Here is a 27,626-nt window from a genome sequence, read left to right as displayed (position 1 = left end):
TTTCTCAAGTAGACGTGCAGGCATTCAGGGCTGGTGTCGCTGAAAGCATGGACAGCTGTACATTCAAACAGATGACGCCTATGTTTCAGACAGACATGGCTTTATTTAGCCGTCTCCTGTCTAAAATTGCCTCTGTTCCAATTTTAGTTAATGGGGGAATAAGTGGCCACATTTGATTCATTATCTCCCATCTTTCCTGCTTGGAAATGTTGGCATGTATGCCTTGTTAACCTAAATTATTGCAATGTTTGGTTTTTCTCAGACTCTACAAGAGTTGTTTTTGCAATGGCATAATTTAGGAAGCCCAGTGAAAATGTACTTTTAGAGGGCGTCTAGGATCATACACTCTTTCCTTTTTTTGTGGGAGTTACAAGGGGTGGTAAATTGTGGGCAGAACCCCACAATCGTTTGCCTGCGTCCTTATTTCAGTGTCCAACTTATGGCCATGAATGGCTTTGGGAGCAAGGAAAAAGGCTAGTATTTTGTAACTTTACAAAACAGGGAAGGGGCACTCTGATTGAAGTCAGTCAGGAGACATGCGTTATCCAAAAGTCTTCTCTTTATTAATGTACTTAGGTTAAAACCGGCACACAGCCAACGCGTTTCGTTCTCTAGTGCCACGGGAACTTCGTCGGGGCTTGCTAATAGTGCTACTGGACATATATGGCCTAAAGAAATTCCAATTATCATCAGTGTGCGACGTAACCAATTAGGATCGTCCCATATATCTAGTCCAGTAAGATCTTGAGTGTAATCCACTCCTTCCAACATCAATATCAAAGTTGTATAATATCATAATTTCACATTGCCGTGAATCACCTAGGTTCTGAGAAATAGCATGGATAAGAGATACCAATCAGTAATAAAAGTCAAAAAATACAGCCCAACAGATGGTAGGGATAATTACACTTGGACTCTTCTCACCATAAAATCAATAATTGGATCGTCAATTTATAAAAGACCCCAGAACACACACAGTTGTCCTCTAATATAGGCAAACAACTGCGGAGAAGCACCAGCGGAAAAAAATCCTTTCAAGAGACTCAATGTGAAAAAGGGAATCCGGAATAAAGAGTCCCAGGACGCGCACTAATCTTTAATTTCGAAAAGTCAGCTCTTTGTAATACAAGGGTCCTAAATGGCATGTGAACCAACGAACCCCAGGGCATGCAATGGTCCTTAATTACGGATATTCAACTATATATCATAGCAGGTTCCTAAGTGGCATGCTAACCAAAGAACCCCATCACGCCCTTTTATCCAAAGCAAAACGTCCCAAACGGCGTGATAACCGGCAGCGACACGGTACAGGCAATAAGTGTCATACCCACTAGCACTTCATTATAGGCACAGGTTTAGAAAGGTGGCCAATGGCAACTCTAATAATGTTATGATATCTTTGACAGGCACATTGTTTTCAACCCACTGGTCATTTTCGACCAATGTAAGATAGGCTCTAGGTGTTTGAAGTATTGCAAGCTGAACGGAGATGTAGAGCACCTCTCTGCCTCCATGTGAGGGCCACTGACGTCTCATGCACCCTGATGACTGGGCAGAGGGAAGGGATAAATAAAGTGGTACTGGACCAATGCTTAATTTGTAAACAAATGTGTACCAAACCAGCTACTAACCATCACACTCCTACAAGTGTGACAGTTTAGACTATTCCAGGCCCCTAAAGCTATAAGATTAGCAAGGGCGGCAGGTAATAGTTATTTTTAAGGTATTTTGAATTAGTAAACAACTGTTGTGCTCACTCTAAATCAGGCTCGCAGCCCACCATGTAGCAGACTGTCATAATTGCCTGTGTTGCCAATTATGTACCGGTGCTGAGCACCGGAAACCACCGGCTCAAATTAAGCACTGCACTGGACCACTTGAGGTCCACTTCCAGACAGAGTCCTTTGTGTCTAGTGTGCCTGTGCTCAGTCTGTGTGTCGTGTGGGCCGGCCACATTACACTGGTGATGAGGATCAGAGCGTCTACAGGTACATTAGGCTGATGCCTGAATGTCACTGCAGTCTGCCCACGTTCACCTGCTTAGACGACCACCCGTCGTCCCCCAGCCCGACAGGAATGCAAGCACCGGTACTGCATACATGGTGTTCACGGGCTGAGGGAAAGCTAGCAGCTCAATCTGACACAGTAGAGCCCCTCCCTGATACCAGGAAGCGGAAAAAGGTAACATCCCCATAAGTGTGAAATGCATCCCCATGTGGCTTATGGTTGCCACCGCACCTGCCCGTTGCTGCTTCAGTTCTCAGCAAAAACAACAGTTGAAGGACAGAATGCAGAACAATGTCATACATTCACTCCAGTACACAGATCTGGGCCTAAATCCATCATTTTTTTGCACTCCACACCACCCCAGTTCAGCTTCAGATCTCAGGGCCCTATACAATACAAGATAATGGAATTTTCTGTCTGGCACACCCATAAGAGTGCCCCCACCCGATGGTTTGCTATCACTGCACTTTCCCCCACCACAAATGAAAAAGTTAAACTTAACCCGGTCCAATCCTCCAAGCCCAAAGTTTGGAAAAGAGACCTGAAGAAACTCAACCCAAACTCTTTACCCCCTACCGGCGTTATGGACGTTCAAAACTTAACTGACCACTATCTCAACGCTATGACCTCAATAATCAATGAGGCTGCACCGATGCAACTGAAAAGAGTCTCCACTAAGATCTCCAACCCATGGTACGACGGGAGTCTCAATGAAGATAGACGGGCCATTCGAATGGCAGAGCGCACCTGGAGATCTGCTCCCTCGGCACTGCACCTAAAAACTCTGAAGAAAAAGAGAAACGCCTACTTCAGGAAAATAAAACGCTCAAAATCAGAATTCTTCAGACTCCAGCGCGACCAAGCAAAAAACCGTCCAAGAAAACTGTTTGAGCTAATCAGAACACAATCCAAGGAACAACCCCAATCACTCAGCACTATGGGCGATGCACCTTCCTGTGAAGACTTCTCTGCTTTCTTTAACCAAAAAACTGACAACATAAGGAGCGATCTCCTCATTGACGCAAGCCTTTACTCCAAACCCCACTGCATAACACCCACTGAACCAAAAAACAATGCTACATGGTCATCCTTTGGCACTTACTCTGAACAAGAAATTGACAGACTACTCAGCACCTTGAAACCATCCAATCACCTCACTGACCCCCTTCCTGCTAGCGCTGTAAAAGACTTCACCCCTTTGCTCCTCCCACTCTGGACTAAAATTATCAACAGCTCACTTCAACAAGGAACCATCCCTGACTCCCTCAAAGTTGGACAAGTCACACCTTTACTAAAGAAACCAACAGCCGACCCCACTGATCTAAACAATTACCGTCCTATTACCAACATTCCCACTCTCGCCAAACTGTTGGAAAAATGCGTTCAACTACAATTGACAAAGCACATAGAACAGTTTGATCTCCTCAACCCTCATCAATCAGGCTTCCGAGCAGGGCAAAGTACCGAAACTGCTATGACTCACATAATTGACGACACCCTCCAAATTTTAGATCAAAACGATACCTGCCTTCTCATCCTTCTTGATCTCTCTTCAGCATTCGACACTGTTAAACATGTGAACTTACTCGAACTTTTAAACACAAGAATGGGTCTTTCTGGGACTGTTCTCCAGTGGTTCACTTCCTTTCTACACAACCGGTCTCAGAAATTCAAGAGGAACAACTTGATGTCCTCTCCAGTACCTGTATCGTTAGGTGTCCCCCAAGGATCCTCCCTATTCCCAACTTTGTTCAACCTAGTTATGGAACCTCTCACCACCTTGCTACAAGCATCCAATGTACACTTTCACATGTACGCCGATGACACCCAACTATATCTCAAAATACAATCCCCTAAAGACATTATGCTTCTGAACTCAACAATCAGAAGCACCCAATCCTGGCTTGCCGATAACCACCTCAAACTCAATGCTCTGAAAACTGAGTTCCTTCTGATCTCACCTCCCGCGAAAATCTCTACCACTCAAACTTGGCTTAAGTACCTAACTGCACTCAATGTCCAACCGACCATCGTGGATTCAGCAAAATCTGTAGGCATAACACTTGACGCCAATCTCAACATGCAGCAGCATATCAGCAAGGCAACTAAGGGAGCGAACTTCCAAATAAATACCTTGAGGAAACTTAAACCCTTCCTCCCAGCCAAAGACTGCCAAACTGCAGTACAAGCACTAGTCATCCCTCGCATAGACTACGGCAGCATCGCCCTCTGCGGTCTCCCCCTAACTACAACTGCACCCCTAAGAGCTTCGCTAAACGCGGCAGCGAGACTCATCACTGGATCTAAAAACACTCACATATTTCCCCTGACTTTAAATCCCTGAACTGGCTGCCTTTTGAAGCCAGAATACATCTGAAAATTGCCTGCATGACGCACAAGGCTGTACACCTGAACTCACCCGGCTACCTCACTCAGAAGCTGACAATCTCTGGCGGATCCAGAACCACCAGAAGCACAAACAATCTTCTGCTGAAGCCTCGAAGATTCCGGAAGGAAAAAAACTTACAAACGCTCCTTCTCAGGAATGGCGCCCAGGATCTGGAACTCACTCCCTCCTGAAACCAGGCTCATCTCCTCCACTCCTCTTTTTAAGAAAGAAGTAAAAGCTATCCTCATGGCTAAATACACTTGAACTATTACTTTGGACCTTTTAAGACTCTTCGTCGATCTGTACTACTTGTTTGATCTCTTTTGCCCATTTGTATTACTTGTATTATCGACTTACCTGATTGTCTATGCTCCCTCTTATTTGTACTTTTTGTATTACTGACTTACCTGCCTGACTATGCTCCCTCGTTTACCTACCCTACCACTCACTTATTACCTACAATTACGCTATGTCCAAATGCCTGTTAGGCACTCTCCTATTCTTACCCCTTGCCTTTGTAAAGCGCTCTGATATCTGCAAAGATCTTGTTCGCGCTATATAAAACTTTCAAAATAAAATAAATAAATAAATGCAGCGGAGCATAAACAGCCGGTCTGATTTATCATCCCCTGGTCACTGGCATGTCCGACAAGCCAAGCCACCAGAACTACTGCACATGCTTCCCCTGCCTGACGGGGCTACGACACATCATGTCCACAATAGACTATATCATTGCGGACCTCAAAGGGTCAATGGTTTTCAAAGCTTGACCTGAATTCAAGTTAGCTCCAGCTACTCCTAGACCTGGCCAGCAGATACATAACCTATCCAACACATCTGGCGTTAAGGGGGTACAAGCGTCTCAACCTCGGAATATCCTCAATAACTGAGGCATGGCCAACTGAGCCCCTGAGAGTGCTGACAAAGACCAATGCCTGTTGGGACTGGCGAACCCAGGCAATAGAAGCATTTAACATCATCATGCTCTGTAACACCACATTGGCATAGTTCTACCCCCAAAAGACATGGAACGCATCATAGATGAGTGTTTTGTAAGGCTGGGTGCTGTTCTAGTCCAAGAACATGAATGAGGGTTTCTGACGCCAATCTTTTTTGCAAGAAGAGTGCTGACCCTCACTGAGACCAGGTATTCCCAAATTGAGCTCGAATGCCTGGCTATTAAGTGGACAGATCATCACTTACACCTCTTGTTCTATGGGGGTGAGTTATGAGTTGTAATGGCCCACAAGCCACCTGTCTGCAAGCACATCTCAACACCACCCACTGAGGTGGGTGGTTTGGCTTCAGCAATACAACTTCACTTCACTCTGCAGACTAAGGGCCAGCAACCCCATGGACTACCTATTGAGCGACCTGCAAATAACCAGACAAGAGACAATCTCACCAGGTGATGACACCGAAGACCTCGCCTGATCGCACAGGAAGCATGTCCCAAAGCCATGACTCTGGATGAAATCATCACTGCTTCTTGGGAGACATATGTTTACAGAAAGCTGTGAAAGCAAATCAACAACACAGGTAGAAAGACTGACTGTAGGACTCCCAGTCATGAAACTCAGTCGATAAAACAATGCTCATGGAACTGTCAAGAGAGGAAGGACCTGAGTGCCACCAATGGAGACCTTCTCCTGCAAGCATAATGCATCATGAGACCTCAAACTTTCCACAGAGGATAGTGGAGTTGGCACACCAAGGCAACCTGAGGTTGCCAAAACAAAGTCACAGCTGAGGGAGAAACGGTGGTTCAGTGGTGGATGAGGCAGTAGAGGATATGGTACAAGTATGTCACACCTGCCAGCTGACCAGGGGAGCAAGTTGCCCAGCCCCATCCTGACTGAAGACCCATGAAGGACTCTGTGGACGAATGTCATCATAGACAGATGAACAATTAACCTTGGTGCTAGTGAATGGATGCACTAAGTTTCCAGTGATTGAGCTTATGGTGTCAACATCCTTTCACATGGTGTGCCCTTCACTGGAAAAAGTGTTTGCTACTTTCAGACTGGGAACAGAAATTAGGACAGTATTCTTGCAAGGGCAGAGGTAGTGACCCGCTGCTCTGGACAATACCACAACTCAGTAGCAATGAATACAGGCAAATGATATTGCGAGTCAAAATTGAATGACCAAAGACTCCCCCATAAGCCCTGGAGACCAAGTGCTTATCCGAGACAAGTACACAAGGTGAAAGGTTCAAACATATTTTGGAAGGGGTCCAGGGACTCTAGAGGAGGTCGAAGGCACAATGGTTTTGGCATTCTTGGGAAAAAGTTACCCTCAATGTTTCATGATTTAAAAGATACCTCCTGTGGAAACCACGAAGAACACCGACAGGGAGATGCCAAGTGTCAATGAAAACCCTTCTACTGGGAATAAAAGTGCACAGTGCCCCACCAGAGTATGGAGAAAGATGGCCGACTCCAGTGGACACAACCAAGGAGCAAGGGGATGTCCCGGCGGAATCAGGCCCCTCTGCTGAAGAAGGACAAGTCGCTGATAGCCCTCAGACAACACTCCAGAGCCAAGGTACCACTTGAGACCCAACCAGCCCTCCATCCAAGTGTTACTGGACTGTGTATGCTGCACTTACCAAGAACCCTGGGAATCACAACAGGTGCAAAGGACCTAACCAAAGTAGGAAGGGATGTAGAGAGCCAGCCGAACCCCTATGTGAGGGACACTCATGTTGCTTGCCCCCTGATGACTGAGCTCAGACAAAGGGATACATTAAGGGGAGTGAGGTCCACTTCCAGACATAGGTCATTGTGCCTGGGTTCCCCCTCTGTCGTGTGGTGCTGCCACGTTACAGGTGGGTTGTGTTGAGGTATTTGTGCGGAGCTGTGTACAAGCTCTTCAAAACAGATCTGTCTTGGTGGCTTTCCTGAATTGGTGTTTGTCGTCTTCTTTATGCAGACTGCTAACAAAGCAGTGCTAGGCAGCACAAGGGAACCATCTGCTGGAGGGTAGGGGTCGTGCCAGTTTGCCCTTGAAGCTTTAAGCCAACAAACTGTATTAGACACCAACCCCAGGATGTCACATCACGATACGATGCTAAAGACATACAGTTGCCAAGGCTGGCTTTGATCCAGACACGAGCATGGTAAGAGAGGCTGATCGTATAGATCTGAGGCACCTTGCCAGCTGCTGACTAGGAAAGGGGCCATAGAAGGAGGACTTGGAGATAGAGTGGCCTGCTTCAGTGGGCAGTTAGAATATTCAAAGAGTCGTTGCAGGGTTTTACGTGGGATGAAAAAACTGAGGGGAGGTCTCTCAAAGAGGTGTGGCCTTTGTAATTAAGGCAGTGGCTTAAACATAGCTAAGCTAAAAACCTGTGCTTAGCATAGTGTGCTGCCCGACTGGTATTTTGCAGTTTCTGTCAGTGCACCAGATATATATAATACAAGTAAGTAACATTTCTACAACAAGCCATGACTATTGGCTTTGTCAATGGTTGTTAGTTGCATAAGATAAATAAGCAACGCCTATGGCTTCTTTGTAAATAATATTGAAAATGCTTCAGTTCTGAAATGATGAGACTGTGAAAAAAAATAAAAAGGACTTACCTGAAACGGACAGACGACCGCCTCCCCTCCGTCCTCTTCATCTCTTGATCTCCAGTCCTGGTCGGCAGCAGCAGGAGGTAACCAGGCACACAGGTTCTAATGAGCCAATCTAAGTGCCATAGTCGGCACTCAGACGAGGACATGGAGACTTTCCATGTTCCTCACCAGGCTGTGTAATGTAGCCTGGTGGGGAAAGATGCTAAGTGCACATGACGGCTTGGCCGGCCCAAGAGAGCCGGCCAAGCTGTCATGCGCACTTAGGGAGTGAAAACCACTCCTTCCCCCACGATGCCCAGCGCCACAAGCCACTGACTTCCATAGGAAAAATACAATGATAGTAACAATAGGTTATTATCATAGTTTTTTTTCCTCTTGAGCACTGAGGCGACGCTCCTCCGCCTTAGCAGAGGAGCCGCCACTGAAAAGAGATCGCTAAAAGTTGCTGCTGCAGATCTCCTTGAAAGGCCACTCTTCATTCTTAAATGTTTTTGTGTTAAAGTTTAAGTTGTTCCTCCAGCAGTAAACCTTCTTTGAATGTATATCTTTTCCTTGCAGTATCGCACCATCGCTATTCCGAAGATCCGGAATTATTTTGTCTGCGCCACTTTTGTGTTCCTCTGTATATTTTTTATACAAATTTTAATCATGCCAAGGTACGTAAGCATGTTGTTCTCCTAATACCAAACTTTTATGAATATTTTATGTCTCCTAATAATGTTTTTATGTTCAATTGGCACTGTTCAAAAAGCTATTAGGCGAAGTCGCTTGCATTTCAGTGTGAATCACTTTCAAGTGGATTAAAGGGAAGCAAGATTACACCCACAAGGCACTCTGTTTCAAGATGGCAGAAGTCAGATAAGATGATAAAAAAAAAGCTTTTCGAGATGTTATGTTAGATGGTATAGTGTGAGCAATGCAAATTAAAATAAAAAGTTTTTTTAGTATCAGGAACTATCACAGTGTAAAATATTGTTTGCACTGGACGAAAATGTCATATTTATAGCACCAAGGAGCTTGCATTACGCACTATGGACAATCAAGTTCTTGCCACAAACCGTCACATTTCACTTAGCAACAGTGATCAAAGTGCTTTGATGCTGATCGCACGTGATAACACGTTGTTGATCCTGTAAAAGGATGACCAGTTAGCACGTTGTGGAATTGATCATACATGAACGTGACAAGGAAAGGCATTTTGTAGGGCCTAATGGCAGGAGCTGCCAATTCTGGAACCGGGGCACTCGGTTTTGCTCAACATCGTGACCGAATCACTTAGCCTCCCAGTGCCTTATGTGTAACGTCTGCTGCTCACGTAAAACACCCTGACGCACTTAGACCAAGTTTACACTGTATAAAAAACTGCAAAAATAAATATTCTATAGAGTTCCAGGTAATTGCTAAGGCGTGATGTGAAAGTTTGTGTGCGATCACAATTCAGGATTTTAACAAAAATGCCCAAATTCTCCAAAGGAGTGAGGGTAGTCGAAGTGTATACCAAATAACGTAAATTCAATGCTCCTTGCCAGCGTTTGACCCTCTAAAGCACTTGCTGCCATTCATTGTGTGCCACCGATGATAATACCGCCTGGGCCATTACTTAGCAATAATGCCCCCTTTCTTTCCCTCATAGGACTGCTGCGCTGGGAATTTCCTTTGGCATCGTCGGAGCGATCGTTTTGCTTATTTTATTTCTATGCTCTGCTGATAAATTCCAGGTAGGTAAACGGATGAAAACAGCCACGTCTTTGGGGCACCTGTGTGTTCTTGAAATTGTTGATCCGCAAGTTCAAAGGTCAAGCCGTGCTTTCAGAATGCTTATGAGAGGGCCCTTCAGAACCATATGCGTCACAGTGAAGGGGTACTGCCGCTTGACTCATGGTATTCTAAACCCGAGGCTTGTTTTTCTGGTTCTTCTTTAAGATCCCATCGTTTTTCCAGTATGATTTGCCCCCATGAGAAAATTGCCCTCATTCCATTTATAAAAAAAAAAAGAGGGTGTGATGCTGGTGACCCATACCAAATACCTACCCTGATAGTCTGGGGCTTCACAAGTTGGGAGCAACCACAGCTATTTACACACAGCGTCCTGCTTTTTTTTAGAGCCCCACTATGCTTCGACTAAAATTATTATATATTAGGGGAGGGCGAAAAATTCCACTCCACCGGTTTTGCCCACTCTGTGCTCCATGCGAACTGTAGATTCAAAAAAACGTAGCGAAGCGAAGTTTTTTCTCTTGAACGGCTCACCACGGGTAAGTTGGCAAAGGGCTCGCGAGAAAAAATCGCGCGCTAAACCTCCTCCCAGCGAGATTTCTCATCACGGGCGGTCGTGGCAAGTCGCAACCTCTCCATTGAGATATCTGCCATCCACGTTGAGGAAGCTGCCGCTCGGGTAGAATGTCTAATCGAGCGGCAGAGGGCAGCAGTGCCCTCTGGCATGACACGTAGTGCTGTTCGCGCTGGTTTTACAGCGTGGGCAAACTCCCGGGCACTAAATATCAGTGCGAGCAGCGCGACTTTACAGACTCTGCCGTTGGTGGAACTCCGCAGGAAGCTTCTTTCCGGTCCAGGAAAGGCATGGCTTGGCAGTTCGGGCTGGACTGTTCCCATGAGGCACAGGGTCAGACTGATTTGCATATGGCCATGTCTGAACTGGGGTGGCAGAGTGGGCTAAAGAACGGTGATGGATTAAACCCAGATCTGTTGACTGGGTGTGAGTGTTTGATTGGTTCAGATGCTCCTTCCATCACCACCCCCTTTTGTACCGCTTTGTTCGCCATAAATTGGCAGGGTATGTTCAAACGTGAGTCCCTTGCTCACTTTGCCACTGGATTCTAGCAAGCCTGGCTGAAGACGGCTGTAATGCCAGAAACCGGTCCTAGGAAGCTTGTTTCCGGTCCAGGGAAGGCATGGCTTGGCAGTTCGGGCTGGACTGTTCCCATGAGCCACAGGATCGGACTGATTTGCATATGGCCATGTCTGAACTGGGGTGGCAGAGTGGGCTAAAGAACGGTGATGGATTAAACCCAGATCTGTTGACTGGGTGTGCGTGTTTGATTGGTTCAGATGCTCCGTCCATCACCACCCCCTTTTGTACCGCTTTATTCGCCATAAGTTGGCAGGGTATGCTCAGACGTGAGTCCCTTGCTCACTTTGCCACTGGATTCAAGCAAGCCTGGCTGAAGACAGCTGTAATGCCATAAACCGGTCCTAGGAAGCTTGTTTCCGGTCCAGGGAAGGCATGGCTTGGCAGTTCGGGCTGGACTGTTTCCACGAGGCACAGGGTCAGACTGATTTGCATATGGCCATGTCTGAACTGGGGTGGCAGAGTGGGCTAAAGAACGGTGATGGATTATACCCAGATCTGTTGACTGGGTGTGAGTGTTTGATTGGTTCAGATGCTCCGTCCATCACCACCCCGTTTTGTACCGGTTTGTTTGCCATAACTTGGCAGAGTATGCTCAGACGTGAGTCCCTTGCTCACTTTGCCACTGGATTCAAGCAAACCTGGCTGAAGACGGCTGTAATGCCAGAAACCGGTCCTAGGAAGCTTATTTCCGGTCCAGGGAAGGCATGGCTTGGCAGTTTGGGCTGGACTGTTCCCATGAGGCGCAGGGTCAGACTGATTTGCATATGGACATGTCTGAACTGGGTGGCAAAGTGGGCTAAAGAACGGTGATGGATTAAACCCAGATCTGTTGACTGGGTGTGAGTGTTTGATTGGTTCAGATTCTCCGTCCATCACCAGCCCTTTTTGTACCGCTTTGTTCGCCATAAGTTGGCATGGTATGCCCAGACGTGAGTCCCTTGCTCACTTTGCCCTGGATTCAAGCAAGCCTGGCTGAAGACGGCTGTAATGCTAGAAACCGGTGCTAGGAAGCTTGTTTCCGGTCCTGGGAAGGCATGGCTTGGCAGTTTGGGCTGGACTGTTCCCATGAGGCACACGGTCAGACTGATTTGCATATGGCCATGTCTGAACTGGGGTGGCAGAGTGGGCTAAAGAACGGTGATGGATTAAACCCAGATCTGTTGACTGGGTGTGATTGTTTGATTGGTTCAGATGCTCCGTCCATCACCACCCCTTTTGTATCGCATTGTTCGCCATAAGTTGACAGGGTATGCTCAGACGTGAGTCCCTTGCTCACTTTGCCCCTGGATTTAAGCAAGCCTGGCTGAAGACGGCTGTAATGCCAGAAACCTGTCCTAGGAAGCTTGTTTCCGGTCCAGGGAAGGCATGGCTTGGCAGTTCGGGCTGGACTGTTCCCATGAGGCACAGGGTCAGACTGATTTGCATATGGCCATGTCTAAACTGGTGTGGCAGAGTGGGCTAAAGAACGGTGATGGATTATACCCAGATCTGTTGACTGGGTGTGAGTGTTTGATTGGTTCAGATGCTCCGGCCATCACCACCCCCTTTTGTACCGCTTTGTTTGCCATAAGTTGGCAGGGTATGCTCAGACGTGAGTCCCTTGCTCACTTTGCCACTGGATTCAAGCAAGCCTGGCTGAAGACGGCTGTAATGCCAGAAACCGGTCCTAGGAATCTTGTTTCCGGTCCAGGGAAGGCATGGCTTGGCAGTTCGGGCTGGACTGTTCCCATGAGGCACAGGGTCAGACTGGTTTGCATACGGCCATGTCTGAACTGGGGTAGAAGAGTGGGCTAAAGAACGGTGATGGATTAAACCCAGATCTGGTGACTGGGTGTGCGTGTTTGATTGGTTCAGATGCTCCGTCCATCACCACCCCCTTTTGTACCGCTTTGTTCGCCATAAGTTGGCAGGGTATGCTCAGACGTGAGTCCCTTGCTCACTTTGCCACTGGATTCAAGCAAGCCTGGCTGAAGACGGCTGTAATGCCAGAAACCGGTCCTAGGAAGCGTTTTTCCGGTCCATTGACTGGGTGTGAGTGTTTGATTGGTTCAGATGCTCCGTCCATCACCACCCACCTTTGTACCACACTTTCAGCTAGGCTGACGTCAGCCATTGCAAACTTCACCCCTCTTTGTCCCTTTGTGGTGCCTGCTCCAGGCTGGAGAGTACCGACTGTGGAGAGCATCACTACTCGAAGGCTGTCTGAGAGCCGCATAGAAGGACATTTGAACGAAGAACCACCAAAACCCGTTCTGCAACATTTAGGTTTTTTTTTTAAAGCCACTCCCAGGCTGTGCTTAAAATAAAGCCCACATTTTGAAAATATAATACAATCTCATACCACATCCAATAAAAATATAGAACCAGCGGTAGAAAAAAACACCTTTTCCCTAGACAGTCAGCGCGACCAGGCATCTTTTTAAGCTACTCACAACAATGCAGAGATGACCACTCAAAGAGGCTCAGCTTCACCTGAGTGAGCCTGTCTGTTTACATCCGCTGCAGCCAGTCGCTCCCTGTCCCACCCAGTTCACACGTCACATGTGTGCTTACGCCGAGCCATGCGTGCCGTGTAAGGGACTGATACCAAGCATGTAGGTGAGCTCACAGCTGGCGAGAGCAGCGAATGAGTCAAAACTTCCTCATCTCTTCAGGGGGTTTCTACTTACCTCCCTTTGTAACTTCAGAAAGTGTTTGGAGTCCAAAAACAGGCATTTAAGTTTCACGATAAAATATAAGCAAGCACGATTTAAGCAAAGGTTCTGATAGAGCAAGTATTCAAAAATACATTCTGCACATGATTTAATTTGATTTGATGCAGGGCTCGAGTCGGGGTACCACGCGGGTGGACGGCGTCCCCCCACTTATTTTACTGCCAAACAGCTGGACTTCACTCTTTGGCCTCTCTGGGACGAGGAGCTCGGCACCTTTCGTGATGTCACTTCCTGTCGTAATGTCACTTCCGGTGACAGCGTCCCCCCACTTCTTTTTTTAGAACTTGTGCCCTGATTGGATGACTTGTATCCATCCAAGCCTATCAGGGAACTACCTTTTTAGGGCTCGCCTGCTGATGCGCTTCAGCGCATAGCTGGCGAAGCTCTATAGGGGCTTATCCAGTGTTTATCCACTGGCGATTCCACTGGCGATTCCTTCAAGTGCATGTGCTTTTTAGGTCATTGCGCTTGCGCAAGCCCTAAAAAGCGCGTGCACAATGCCACCAGCCGCCTGCCTGCCTGCCTCGCATTACCACATCAAAGGCAGCCCTCCGAGCGCATTTCTCACCCCCTAATTATTCACGGCCGGCCGGCAGGCACATCAAAGGCTGCTGCTGCCGTGACTCGCATTTCTCCTCCCTCCTCCCCTATCACTGCCCAGGCCGGCCGTACTTTCTCTTTACAAGGGCGCCCATTCCTGAATCACTTGAAATCTCTCCACATTATTTGCATTTTGTTAATTAAAAAAATTAACTTCAACACAGCGTTGCACATTTTTCTCGACTTCGGAAGGATGAGTCCCAATCTCATTTGTACAAAGTGTTGTAATGGGATTATTGGAGAGTTAGAGAAACGTGCTCACAAGTTACATTTTTATGCAAATCATCTGAGTAAATAAACAATAGCATGGTGCCGTTTGCGTCCTTGACTTGATCTGGTTTTTATTTTTATTTTGCTATTATTCTCACAAAGGCTAAGAAGGTCTGCCTACTTTAGTATTAAGTGCTATACGTCGCATAAGCAACAGCTAACCATTCACTCACCCACGCAACGCCACTCACCCATGCAACGCCACTCACCCACGCAACGCCACTCACCCACGCAACGCCACTCACCCACGCAACGCCACTCACCCACGCAACGCCACTCACCCACGCAACACCACTCACACACGCAACGCCACTCACACACGCAACGCCACTCACACACGCAACGCCACTCACACACGCAACGCCACACACGCAACGCCACTCACACACGCAACGCCACACACGCAACGCCACACACACACGCAACGCCACACACACACGCAACGCCACACACACATGCAACGCCACTCACACATGCAACGCCACTCACACATGCAACGCCACTCACACATGCAACGCCACTCAACCACGCAACGCCACTCACACACGCAACGCCACTCAACCACGCAACGCCACTCACCCACGCAACGCCACTCAGCCACGCAACGCCACTCAGCCACGCAACGCCACTCAGCCACGCAACGCCACTCACACACGCAACGCCACTCACACACGCAACGCCACTCACACACGCAACGCCACTCACACACGCAACGCCACACACACACGCAACGCCACACACACACGCAACGCCACACACACACGCAACGCCACACACACATGCAACGCCACTCACACATGCAACGCCACACACACACGCAACGCCACACACACATGCAACGCCACTCACACATGCAACGCCACTCACACATGCAACGCCACTCACACATGCAACGCCACTCACACACGCAACGCCACTCACCCACGCAACGCCACTCACCCACGCAACGCCACTCACCCACGCAACGCCACTCACCCACGCAACGCCACTCACCCACGCAACGCCACTCACCCACGCAACGCCACTCACCCACGCAACGCCACTCAGCCACGCAACGCCACACACACACGCAACGCCACACACACACGCAACGCCACACACACACGCAACGCCACACACACACGCAACGCCACACACACACGCAACGCCACTCACACATGCAACGCCACTCACACACGCAACGCCACTCACACACGCAACGCCACTCACACACGCAACGCCACTCACACACGCAACGCCACTCACCCACGCAACGCCACTCACCCACGCAACGCCACTCACCCACGCAACGCCACTCACCCACGCAACGCCACTCACCCACGCAACGCCACACACACACGCAACGCCACACACACACGCAACGCCACACACACACGCAACGCCACACACCCACGCAACGCCACTCACCCACGCAACGCCACTCACCCACGCAACGCCACTCACCCACGCAACGCCACTCACCCACGCAACGCCACTCAGCCACGCAACGCCGCTCAGCCACGCAACGCCGCTCATCCACGCAACGCCGCTCACCCACGCAACGCCGCTCACCCACGCAACGCCGCTCACCCACGCAACGCCACTCACCCACGCAACGCCACTCACCCACGCAACGCCACTCATCCACGCAACGCCACTCATCCACGCAACGCCACTCATCCATATGCAAAACGAAAAATGTCAAACTCTTCTATTGCGAGACCTATTGCATTTTCAATGCTTGTTCTTTTAGCACTCCCTAGGAGCGCATGCATGTTTTTTGCCCGCCTCCCTGTTTACTGCTTCACTCTCACAAGCATCTTCAGCGCTTTCCATGTATCCCCACCCAGACTCATCCATTGCTTCCACCACTACTCCCTATCCTGCTCAGCTTTTCTTTTCTGTTTTTTAACCCCACGCGGCCCCACCTTTGATCCCAAACATCCCCCTGCTCCAAGTCATTCCTGTGGCCTTTAATTTCTCCCTCTACCCGTTCCACCATTGCTCCCCGTCTTTTCCCCATCACTTTCTTTTGAGAAAAAAGGGAGGTTTTTTATAGACTCAGCAGCTACAATTTCCTGCTGGGCTGCTCCATTCTAAATTATAAGTTTTGTATGCTTTTTATATTTTTTTAATTTATTGCTCCAAAATCGGTGAGAGCTAATCGGATTATGGCAAAAGCTGTGACAAAACTTTTTGGGGTGTGCTGCCACCACATGAAATGCCCTGCTGTACATTCGGAAGAGGAATCTTAAACATAAACCACATTAAATAGTATTATAAGGCGCCCATCTCGCATAAGTGCAGACAATGAAGAATGACGTCCGACTGTCAACAGTAAAAACACATTTGACCGAAACCTTTTTTTGATCAGTGGGTACCTATGGTTATGTACCCGAATAAACTATTGCATGGGACTGTAAGAGTACATTTGCAGGTGTAGGGTATAGCTGGAATCTAAAAGAGTATCACCAAAGTTCCATTTTTTAGAAATCAGTGGCTGGCTTTGTGCTGTCAACGTACAAATAACTTCATACACTGGTTCTTTATATCAGCTGGAGAATTTATATCAGCTGGAGAAAGCAGTGTTTAAAAGAGCACTGGGCTGTCTTATACCATCTAAAAGGCAGTCTCTCCTAATTGAAGCCCTCAAGAGTCTGCAAGTAGGAATGTGGATGCAAACACAGCTACTCCGCGCCTCTAGATACCTGCAAGGAACTAAGGGCCAGATTTACGACTGTTTTAGCGGTTGCAAACAGGAAATCCTGTGCACACTCTTCACATCTGCCTTAAAATAGTTCCTTTATTCTCAGCCCCAAAGCTGGTTCAAAGTGTGCATGTGTAGTACCCTGGATGTCCCCATTATCTGTATTTCTGAGCTGGTGTCTGGAATGCTTAGAGTGAATGATGTTATCATATGTTGGTATGTGGTGTGGAGTGGAGTGGAGTGGAGTGGAGTGGAGTGGAGTGGAGTGGGAGATAGAAACAGTAGAAGGGAGGGTGGAGCTCATACATGACTTTTCTGTAAACTACAGGACTACCATGCAATAATGAACTCACCTCCCACCTAATTGCCCCATGCTCTGTGTGAAGATCCTTCCCTCCAAATACGAAAGCGTTTTATTATATTTATTTTTATAAATTAACATTAAATATAGGCTTTTTTATTTTACCTGCACTACTTCTTAAAGTTTGTTGTGAAGTACTCAAGCAGCATTGTAAGCATTATAGGTGCCTGTAGTTTGAGTGCTTGGTTAGGTGGGGATTTACTGTTGTCTTCTTCACCAATAATAAGAAGAAAATGCATCGCACAGCTGCAAGGCTTCTTTAAAAAAAAACAATCCTAGTAAAGCAGAGCATCAGTGAATGTTTTAAGGGTATATTTTCTCTTTTCCTTTTTTTTAGCTAGCATGAAATAATTAACCATTGCTCCAGCTTGCCAAGGCCAAACCTATTGGTTTTACCAATATGGCTAATCTTCCATTTACCTTTCATGTAAAATATAGTTCAGTAAAAGCATTTTGTTTTATTGACTACTGATTGATTGATTGATTTGTATCTCCCAGAGAGCTAGAAGCATGCTACAGCACTGACATGCCTGCCATTGTGTGCCTCGATGAACTCTAATGTAACAAGCTCTGCACAAGAACCAGGCATCTCACTTAACTATACTTGTTGGCTCACTTGGTTTGTCCCTGTTTCTTTCTCTGTTATTCCGACAGAGCTCCTGTCTTAAGAAGTCAAGCGTAGCTCAATGTTTAGATGGTTTTCCAGAAAAAGTGGAAACGATTCCATGCGTCAGACTGCCCCTCGCCGTCATCACCATCGGTGCCTTGCTGATAATCGCCATTTTTAATCTGGTGAGTGTTGGGATGCAAGTCCTAGAAAAAAGACACCCACTGGTTCATTGTAATGTTTTGTATTTGAAATGCATGCTTCTCTTGGGCCATCTCCTTCAAGAATAGAAAGGTACTGACAATTTATTTTTAATAATATTCCTGTTATGTTTTTATAATTACTGGATGGTTCTTTGTTGGATGTGAAGGTCTCAAAAACAACAAGTTAGTTTCAAAAAGTTATCCAATGGGTATGTCTGACAGGTTTTTTGTACATTTTCTACTCTAATTAGATTTTGTTTGCATCACAGTAGACATGAGGCACCCCAGATTGGTTCTTGTTATTGTTGTCCCGGGGATGTGGGGGAGGGTAGGAGTATGTGCATGAAGGACAGGGTAATCGAAGGGTTACCTGTGCGCCCTGGATGCAGGGTGAAATGTACCAATGTTCCTCTACCCCAGGTCTCAGAGAGTTCCAGGGGCTCACATGTTGCTTGCCATACATGTCACAGGCTGCAGCGGCACATTGGAGCTCCGTGTGGACCAGTGAGAGGGACAGAGTGGGTTAATGCGAGCTCTGACCTAGCTATCATTGCCACCATACCCAATGATGGAGATTGTATTAAACTGGTCTTAAGAGCAGCCACTTTTGTCCAGAAATTCTTACTCATAAGAAAAAGTGTAATGACAAACCGTAGCACAAAAGCCGCGTCACTAAACCTCTATAACACATAGAAATCTAAAGCTGAATACTATTCCTCGCTGATCTGCAACACTACCAACAACTCCAGGAGTATTTTTAACATATTAAACAGCGTCACTAATCCGGAGTGCTCCAAGAATGCGATTGTCCCGTCCCAAGATCTTTGCGACAACCTTGCCGCATTTTTTAAGGAAAAAATCGAACTCATCCTTAAAGATCTGGACATGCCTCCGGAGTTTGTCCCCTCACCTGTCCTGTGCCCTGTTTCTCCGGTAGAACGATCGGCTGGCCTTGCCTCGGCTACGAGTGAATTATTACTCGCGTTCCCTCCACTTACCTATGAGGTTTTCACTGAGTTAGCCAGAGGGATTGTTTCCAGTTCTCCTTTGGATCCGGTGCCTCCCAAAATTTGGAAGGAATTTGAGGATGAACTATTCCCCCCTCTTCACCAAATCTGCAACCAATCCTTGGTGACTGGTACTGTCCCAACTCATTAGAAACGGGCGTTAGTTTCTTCTTTGTTAAAGAAACCCTCCTTAGACCCTGACTGTTCTAAGAACTATCGGCCCATCTCCTTGCTGCCTTTCCCCGCCAAGATAGTTGAGCGTTTGGTCAGCAACACTCTTTCCAACCATCTCGAACGCCATCTATTATTAGATGGGGACCAATTCGGTTTTCGGCCTGCCCATGGGACCGAAACAGCTCTCATCACCGCTATGGACGAGCTTCAAAGGCGTGCAGACAGAAGACAGGCAGCGTTCCTGATCTTGCTTGATATCTCTGCTGCCTTTGACACGGTGAACCATAAGATCCTGATGCGGCGGCTGTGGGAGGCAGGAGTGAGAGATACCGCGCTGCTTTGGTTCCACTCTTTTTTGCAGGATAGGCAGCAGGCAGTTTCCATGCCACCTTTCCAGTCAGCCTTTTCCCTGGTATCACATGGAGTCCCTCAGGGCTATGCAATCAGCCCTATTCTTTTTAATATTTACCTTAGACCTCTGATCTCTCTCATTAAAAGATTCGGCATTAGGATTGTGAACTACGCCGACGACACGCAGATGATCCTCTCCCTGGAAGGCGAGGATTCAACTTCCTTGGAGGTTCTACACAATTGTCTGCGTGAAACGTCTAGGTGGCTGAAGGATAACTCCCTTCAGTTTAATGCAGGAAAGACAGAGGTGCTTTTCAGTGCAGGTACTAGGATTCCCCAACCATTCCCAATTAATTTTTGGCCCCCGGAAACTAGGGCTATTGTAAGGCCGGTGGATTCTGTGTTCGCAACCTTGGGGTCATGCTGAATCAGAGGCTCAGCATGGAGACGCATGTTCAAAAAACGTCTGCCTGTTGCTTTGCCATCCTTTGCTCCCTAAGGAAAGTCCTGCCCCTCTTACCTACTTATGCCCGCGCTCAAGTGGTCAGATGTACCATCCTTAGCAGGTTGGACTATTGTAATGCCCTTCTGCTCGGGTACCCTGAGTTCCTGCTGGACAGGCTCCAGAGGGTCCAATCAGCTGCTGCTAAATTGGCTCTGGGGTTACTGAGAAGTTCTCATGGAGCGTCCGCACTGGCAAAACTGCATTGGCTTCCTATAAGGCAAAGGATTCATTTTAAGGCCCTCTGTATAGTTTTTAGGGCTCTCCATGGAGCTGGCCCAGCTCCTCTGCAATCTAAATTTGCCTGGTATACCCCCACCAGACAGCTTCGATCCTCTGACGCTAAATTGGTAGTTGTTCCCAGATTCAGGAAGGTCAGAGCCGGTGGCAGATCCTTCGATGTGACTGCCGCCAGACTATGGAACACTCTCCCTATCGAGATTAGGCACATCAGTGAACTCCTCCCGTTTAGAAGGAGGATTAAAACTTGGCTATTCCCCTGCTAGCCCGCTCTCTTTCCGGTCTCTTTTATCTCTCAGCGCCAGGATGCCTGCAATGGTGATAGTTGCGCTTTACAAATGCCAAAAATAAATAAATAAATAAAAATAAATAAAGAAGCAAAAACTGTCCTGAAAATCACTGCTAGAAAAAGACTCATTAATACATAGTTGGAGAAAACCAAACCCACTTCATCGTTCTCTTCACCACTTGCTTTTCCTCTCATGCCCTAACCTGGTTTCAATCCAGTAATTAGAACTATGTGACTAACCTGGAATCAGCCACTGTATAAAACAAGAAAGAGCACCCCACAAAACATTAGGGTTACTTCAAGGAGACTACCCAACAATTGTAAATAGAAATCATATAGATGGGGACTAGATGCAAGTTGTGAATAACTACCTACAAATCAACCACAACACAAATGTGAAAGCATTTAAATAACAGTGCAAAATTATAAATGGTAAAATAATCTAACTTTGCTCAATCTATTTGAAAATCTAGAGGCGTTCATTTAAAGTCGAGGTACCTTCTCTAACACTCTCCTCTCACTGGCAGCCTTCCCCCAGCGCTTGTCGTGAAGTTTAAGTGAGAAGGAACCTGCCCATGCCCATTGTCTGCCAGTACACATCCACTTCCCCTGTGTCTGAGGGCCAGGCAATGGGATAACATGAACGTCGGCCATGTCCTTTCTGAAAATGACTCTGAATGGCTACCTTGTAAAGTGCTCACTACTCCCTCGCATCTCTTGGTGCTATTGACCATTGAAGAGAAGTAGGAAAACAGCAAATTCTTTGGGCAGGCTAGATCTGTGGATGGCCTTTTTTAGTTATAATCCAGCAATAAATGAGAACACACAGTCTGAGTCTAATAATTGTTTTACTTTTTTGTATGCAAAGGCACAAGTGGCAGAATGATTATATTTGCTTTTTCGCTTCATGGCAGTTTTTTTAATGTTTTTACTCCGTCTACGTGGAAAAAAACACCTTACCTATGTTTTTTGTCTGAGGTGGGGGAGGGAGTTAAAAGTCTGTAAATTGGTGCTATAATAGTTTCAAAGTGGCATGCCTGAATGCCCTCTTGTAAGGGATTCGGCCGTAATCTATGACACTGGTTATGTTGGCACAGCTTCTAAGGGATTCAAGAACAGTCAATATCTTTGCCTAAATAAATCAAACATGGGCAGGAGAAGCTAGGTCAGGCCTTGCGACTCTTTTCACAAAGTTACTAGAAATAATGTAAGAGTTTCCTTCCAGTGGAGGGAAGAGAATGGATGGAGAGGAGTGAATGCCATGCTAGTGGGCCAAACATTTTCATCTTACTTTTTCAATACAAATTGCCCATGTGTGTTTTTTCTAGTATAAATGTAGATTCGGTAGGCGTACACTGAAATATACGATATGATTCATACCACAGCCTAAGTTATTTTAAAAACAAACCGTAATACAATGTTTAACTAAGTTATTTTCCTAAAGATGCACTGATTGGTTTAGAATAAAAATAACCATATATCTTCCTTATATCCCAGTCCTCAGAGTCTCCTACAAATGGATTTTAAGGAGGAGAGAATACATTATTCAAACCAGTACAACTGATCTAAAATGGCAATTGTTTCATCGGATTAATCTTTCTTTCCCTTAGACGGCTCGGGAAAAAAGATTGTATTGTCTCCATTTTATAGTAAACCTACAGACTATGTGCATTGAGCACAGATGTGAAAACCATTGTTCTAGGCACTTAGCTGGGTGTTGGAGTTTATTCACTGAATTGGCTATGCCGTGTATTTTGTTGTTAGTCAGCACTACTGACTGTTGCTTTAATAGATCTTAATTGTGCATTTATATTGAGTTAACAGTGGAGTGTGACACTGTTGATCGGTGTGTTTTTTGCCCCGTTATTTAACATTTAGAAGCTAATACCTACTAATATTAGTAGATGAAAGATGTTTTATGTATTTTTAAGCTTAGTAAGGTTTAAAAAAATATACACCTCTATATGAATAAGTTAATTAACATATTTGCTTTAAATGTAACAAACAGAACAGATTTACAAACAGATGGCTGTTGCTGGCTCCAGATTGTGCTTATATGGGACCCCCTATGGGACACTTACTTAGGCTGAAGGACAAAGAGTAGGTGCAGACGGGATGATCCTAAAATGGTTCTCCTCCTCCTTACACAACCGCTCCCAAAGGGTAAAAATCAAATCCTTTATGTCCGACCTACACCCTGTCAGCAGAGGTGTCCCCCAAGGCTCAGTGCTCTCCCCTCAACTATTCAACATATACATGGAACCCCTCACCACCCTCCTCAAAAAAGCCAACATTCCCTTCCATCTATACGGAGATGACACCCAGATCTACTTGGAAACCTCCTCCATAAACGACATTCTAAGACTAAACAACACCCTCAGAGAAATTCAACACTGGCTATCAACTAACCACCTTAAACTCAATCAAGACAAAACTGAATTCCTCCTCATCTCCAACAAAGAAGGAAACCCTCAAATTGTAGAGTGGCTAAAAGCAATAGATGCCCTCAACGGTAATCTCACTCTGGCTAAATCGGTAAAATCTCTAGGAATCACCATACACCCGAAACTGAACATGAAGAATCACATTAAGATCTCTGCGAAGAATGCCTTCCTCAATCTGAAGCTCCTCAACAAAATCAAACCCTTTATCCCTCCCAAAGGCCTCAAGCAAGCCATCCAATCACTGGTGCTATCCAGACACGAATACGGTAACGCAATCCTCACCGGTACAGCTCGATCGCACCCAGCCCCCCTCAAAACAACTCTCAATGCAGCTGCCAGAATGGTCACTGGAGTTAAGACATATGACCACCTTTCACCCGCACTCAGAGAACTAAAATGGCTCCCAGTCGAAATTAGGGCCAGCTTTCGGACTGCCTGTCTCACACACAAAGCCTTGCACACAGGGAAACCAGAATACCTGGCCTCCAAACTCAAGAAAGCCGGCCAGACAATAAACCTTAGGAGCTCCAACACCACGCTACTCATCCCCATGAAAAATCGCAGACAAAAAACTGCAACACGATCTTTTGCGGGAAACGCACCAAAAATCTGGAACTCCATCCCTGCCGAAATCAGGACTATCACTTCCTTTATATAATTCAAAAGACTTCTAAAAGTCTTCTACCTCAACCATGCCTTCCGGAACCAAGAGCTGCCGCCGAAGCGCACAAACTTTCACTCCACAGCCCCTGGATAATGCTCCACTACTACCTACCTCTTAATACAATCTGCAGCCAATCAATAATGCTCCACCTCTATCCACCTCCTCAGGCACCTTACAGCCCCTGACAATGCTCAACCTCATCCTACCTCTTCCATCTTCCCCGATCCCCCACTCGCTAACTCCTCCCAAAATGAGGTTAAGCCCAGGTCAATGTGCGCTCATCGAGGCTATCTCAGGACTTCCTCACCTCAATGACGCGCAGCTCACTGGGTTCTCTGAACATTTATGTGGGACTATGCCTTTCTTATGTGATTACAGCTTAATTTATGTTGTAAAGCGCTCCGATACCCTCGGGTCTGGCCAGCGCTATATAAAACTTCTAAATAAATAATAAACTGGATACCTCCTCCTGAGCTACTGATCCCTATCAAGTCCCGGTAGGTTCTCCCACCCCCCTCAGCCACCCCTGCACCCTAGGGGAGTTGACCACCAGGGCATCCTCCCCAGGGGACCCACTGTTAGTTGCTCTGAAGACAGACAGGGCAGAAAGTGCAAATATCTACAAGATAGCACATTAATACCCCTTGACACCTCCCACCCCCACATGAATCTTTTACCACTTGTTAGTAACAGAGACTCCATATTCAGACCCTCTATCTGCCACCACAAACCCCCGCATCGGGATTGTTTTTTCAACTTGTTGCACTATATAATTTTGTTCATCAATGTAAAATAGATATGTTTGAATGGCATTACTCTGGAGACCCCATTGTTCACGCCCACCCCCATGACACAGGGATTAGTATTATTATTAATATCATGAAGTGTGGCGTGTATCCACTCCATATTGCTTATGTTACATTTCTGTGATTGTCTTCTGACTAATGTGTCGACACAAATGTAATCACATACATCTAACCTTGATCACTGTTGTAACAATTTGACAAAATGCCAATAAAGACATAGTTAAAAAACAAAATCACAGATAGCTGTTCAAACTTCCTAAACTTTAGTTCAGTTTTGATTTATTACTTAAAATCAGTGACACCAAACTACCAGAACAAAATCTGCCAGGAAGGTTGTCTTTTGGAGTATTCGATGGTCGGGTTATGGCCCAATCGCATCATCATTAATGTAGTAATCATGGTATTGCTGGAGCAGGATTATACAAATTACTGTTGCCTATTGCTCTGACATTTGTTTGGTTGCTGAATGAATATAATACCCAATAGATATGCCAACTTTTGTGGTGCTGCTGGATTGAGATACCACGCACTAAGTAAGCATATTTCTGTGACATTGCTTAGCTGAGTCAGTTTGCTTTGCATTGCACTTTATCTTCCTAGCCATTTATATAACCGCACAGGCTTAACATTAGGGATAGTATTTATTTTTTTACCAAAATGAAAGATCGCGTAAGAAAATTTTCATGAGCCCTTTGAAGGCACCTTTTCTTCCTTCATACAAGGTGCAACCAGTATTGAATATCGACATGAATGAACTAAGATAAAAAATCCAAGGGCATGCAATGTACCTTGGTTGCCTTTTTTACTCGGTCCCAAATCAGTCACAGTACATCAACATTTCCCCAGTGTTCGCCATCTGCCATGTTTGTACACATGGATGCAATCACCCCCCCCCCCAATCCATATGCATACTTTTGCATTACTCAAACAAAACATTGTCACATTTTGACACAAAGCTTGATCTAATTTTGAGAGATCTAAAATTCAAAACCCTTACCAGTCTTTCTACTTCACAGTGATTGGATTCTCACTGAGGTTATAAATGCAGGCTGGGCCAAAGCTGTCCACATATATGGCAACGAGTGTAACCCACTAATGTCTCGGACCATAGATTACCGCTCTTCCCCACGAAAAGCAAGTACAGAGGCACAGCTTCTGCAAGAGATGCAGCCTCCCCAGTCCTCCCGTGTAAGGTCCTGTACACCTCCATTTGAGCACTCTAGCACAAAAAGGAGGCCAAAGAAAACAGTGCCTCTATCTGCAGACTCCTGCTGTGCCATCCCCTGTGTGATCTGCATTCACATCATTACTAAGCTATAAGCAAAGGTGTATCTTTTTGGAAAAAAATGCCAAATATAAAAGGTAACAAGAAATGTTGAGTACCACTTACTATAATAGGCAGTAAAGTTCACATCTGAAAAATAGCTGGACAAATAAAGCAGCACAAGTTCCTGTTAGCTCCCTTTTCCTGTCATGGAGGTCTCCCCTAGGAGGATCTTACTAAATGAACACAGAGTGCTCCCACTCTTGTCTGTAACTCAGGTGACATTGTCTTTCTGACGAAGGCACCTAACTGCAAACTTAGACTTTATTCCCTTTTGCTCAGACCAGCATCTCCTGACGGACACCATCAGTTGGATACCTGGAACATGTTTTCACATCACCTGTATTTTTCTTGCAACTTCTCCTGCGATTCCTTAGCTTCATGAAGCTGCCGCTATCTTGTCCTTCTCGTTTCCAATGTCAGCTACTGTCATTGTTGTTGGCTACTGCAGACCTCTTGTCTTTATGGGTTCTTTCCTGGTACTTGACATGCGGTCCTAATCGAGACGTTTTCCTCATTGCTGGTGTGATAGTTGAAGTCAGGATGCCTCTGTAGTCAGGCTATAGTTTCATAGCTATATTCATATCATTCTTTAGTTTGCTGGTGCATGCAATGAGACACAACACTCAGGTCATTGATATTTCTTAAGCCTGCCTTCAGATCAACAGACTTCTTCCAGCTGCCAGGGACATGATCTTCACCACACAACACTCATATATCATACATTCCAAAACAGGAGGAGGAATCAAACATTCAAGAACCATGTACTCTACAGCCAAAGCTAGCTAAAACATTACAGAAAAAAAGATGTTTCTTGCTTAAGGTATTTATACTAGTCATCTTGAAGCTTGAAAGAATTAAAAAAAAGTATTAACGTGTTTAAAATATTAAATATTTATTAAACCTTAAATTAAATATTTTAATGTTTTAGTATTTTTAAAAAGTATTAAAAATGTTTCCTGTTAAGGATTTAAAATGTTTCTTTGACCATTTCGTACTGATGCACAGCACGTTTGGGGAGTTGATTCATTTCCTAAAAAAGTTGTAATGGTTGCAACTTGCTCCAATTACCAGAATTCACAAAGAGGTGTACATCGTTCCTCCAGTGAAAGGGTCCAGATTTGGTCAAAATTTAGAACATTTATGCTCAACGAAGCAAGTAATATTTCAACCACACTCACTAGAAAATGTGGTCATCAGGATGCCTCCTTTTGATTTGAAGAACAGAATTTTTTTATCTTTGCTTGACGATGATCCAGCATTTTCTGGTCCTACTTGCTTACCATTGGTCCTCCAATGGACTTTTTTAACCCGACTGACAGCTGATGAAAGTAAGCATTTACCTTCAATCCGATTCAATTAGCAGTGCAACCCATTTGGCTACAAATTGAGGACCAGGAATCAGTAGCCAAGTTTAAGAAGGTTTAGTACAGAATAATAATCACGTTCAAATACACAACTCTTTTTTGAGGCAGACCAGTATTAAACAAACAAGCAGTTCAGTAACATCAATACAAAATAGCAGAATCAATATT

General features: G+C 45.9%; 1 protein-coding gene across 1 annotated transcript in view; it reads left to right on the top strand.

The window, feature by feature from the left end:
* The window catches only part of ADCY7 (adenylate cyclase 7), a 441,560-nt gene that overhangs the window by 337,742 nt on the left and 76,192 nt on the right, over positions 1–27,626 (top strand). The window contains exons 15-17 of the mRNA XM_078670626.1: positions 8,536–8,633; positions 9,611–9,695; positions 18,135–18,272. Of these exons, the coding sequence (XP_078526752.1) occupies positions 8,536–8,633; positions 9,611–9,695; positions 18,135–18,272 (321 nt within the window). The remainder of the gene's footprint in view (positions 1–8,535; positions 8,634–9,610; positions 9,696–18,134; positions 18,273–27,626) is intronic.

The sequence above is a fragment of the Lissotriton helveticus genome, chromosome 12 (genome assembly GCF_964261635.1).
Source record: "Lissotriton helveticus chromosome 12, aLisHel1.1, whole genome shotgun sequence".
NCBI lineage: Eukaryota > Metazoa > Chordata > Amphibia > Caudata > Salamandridae > Lissotriton > Lissotriton helveticus.
This window is presented reverse-complemented; position numbering and strand designations above follow the sequence as displayed.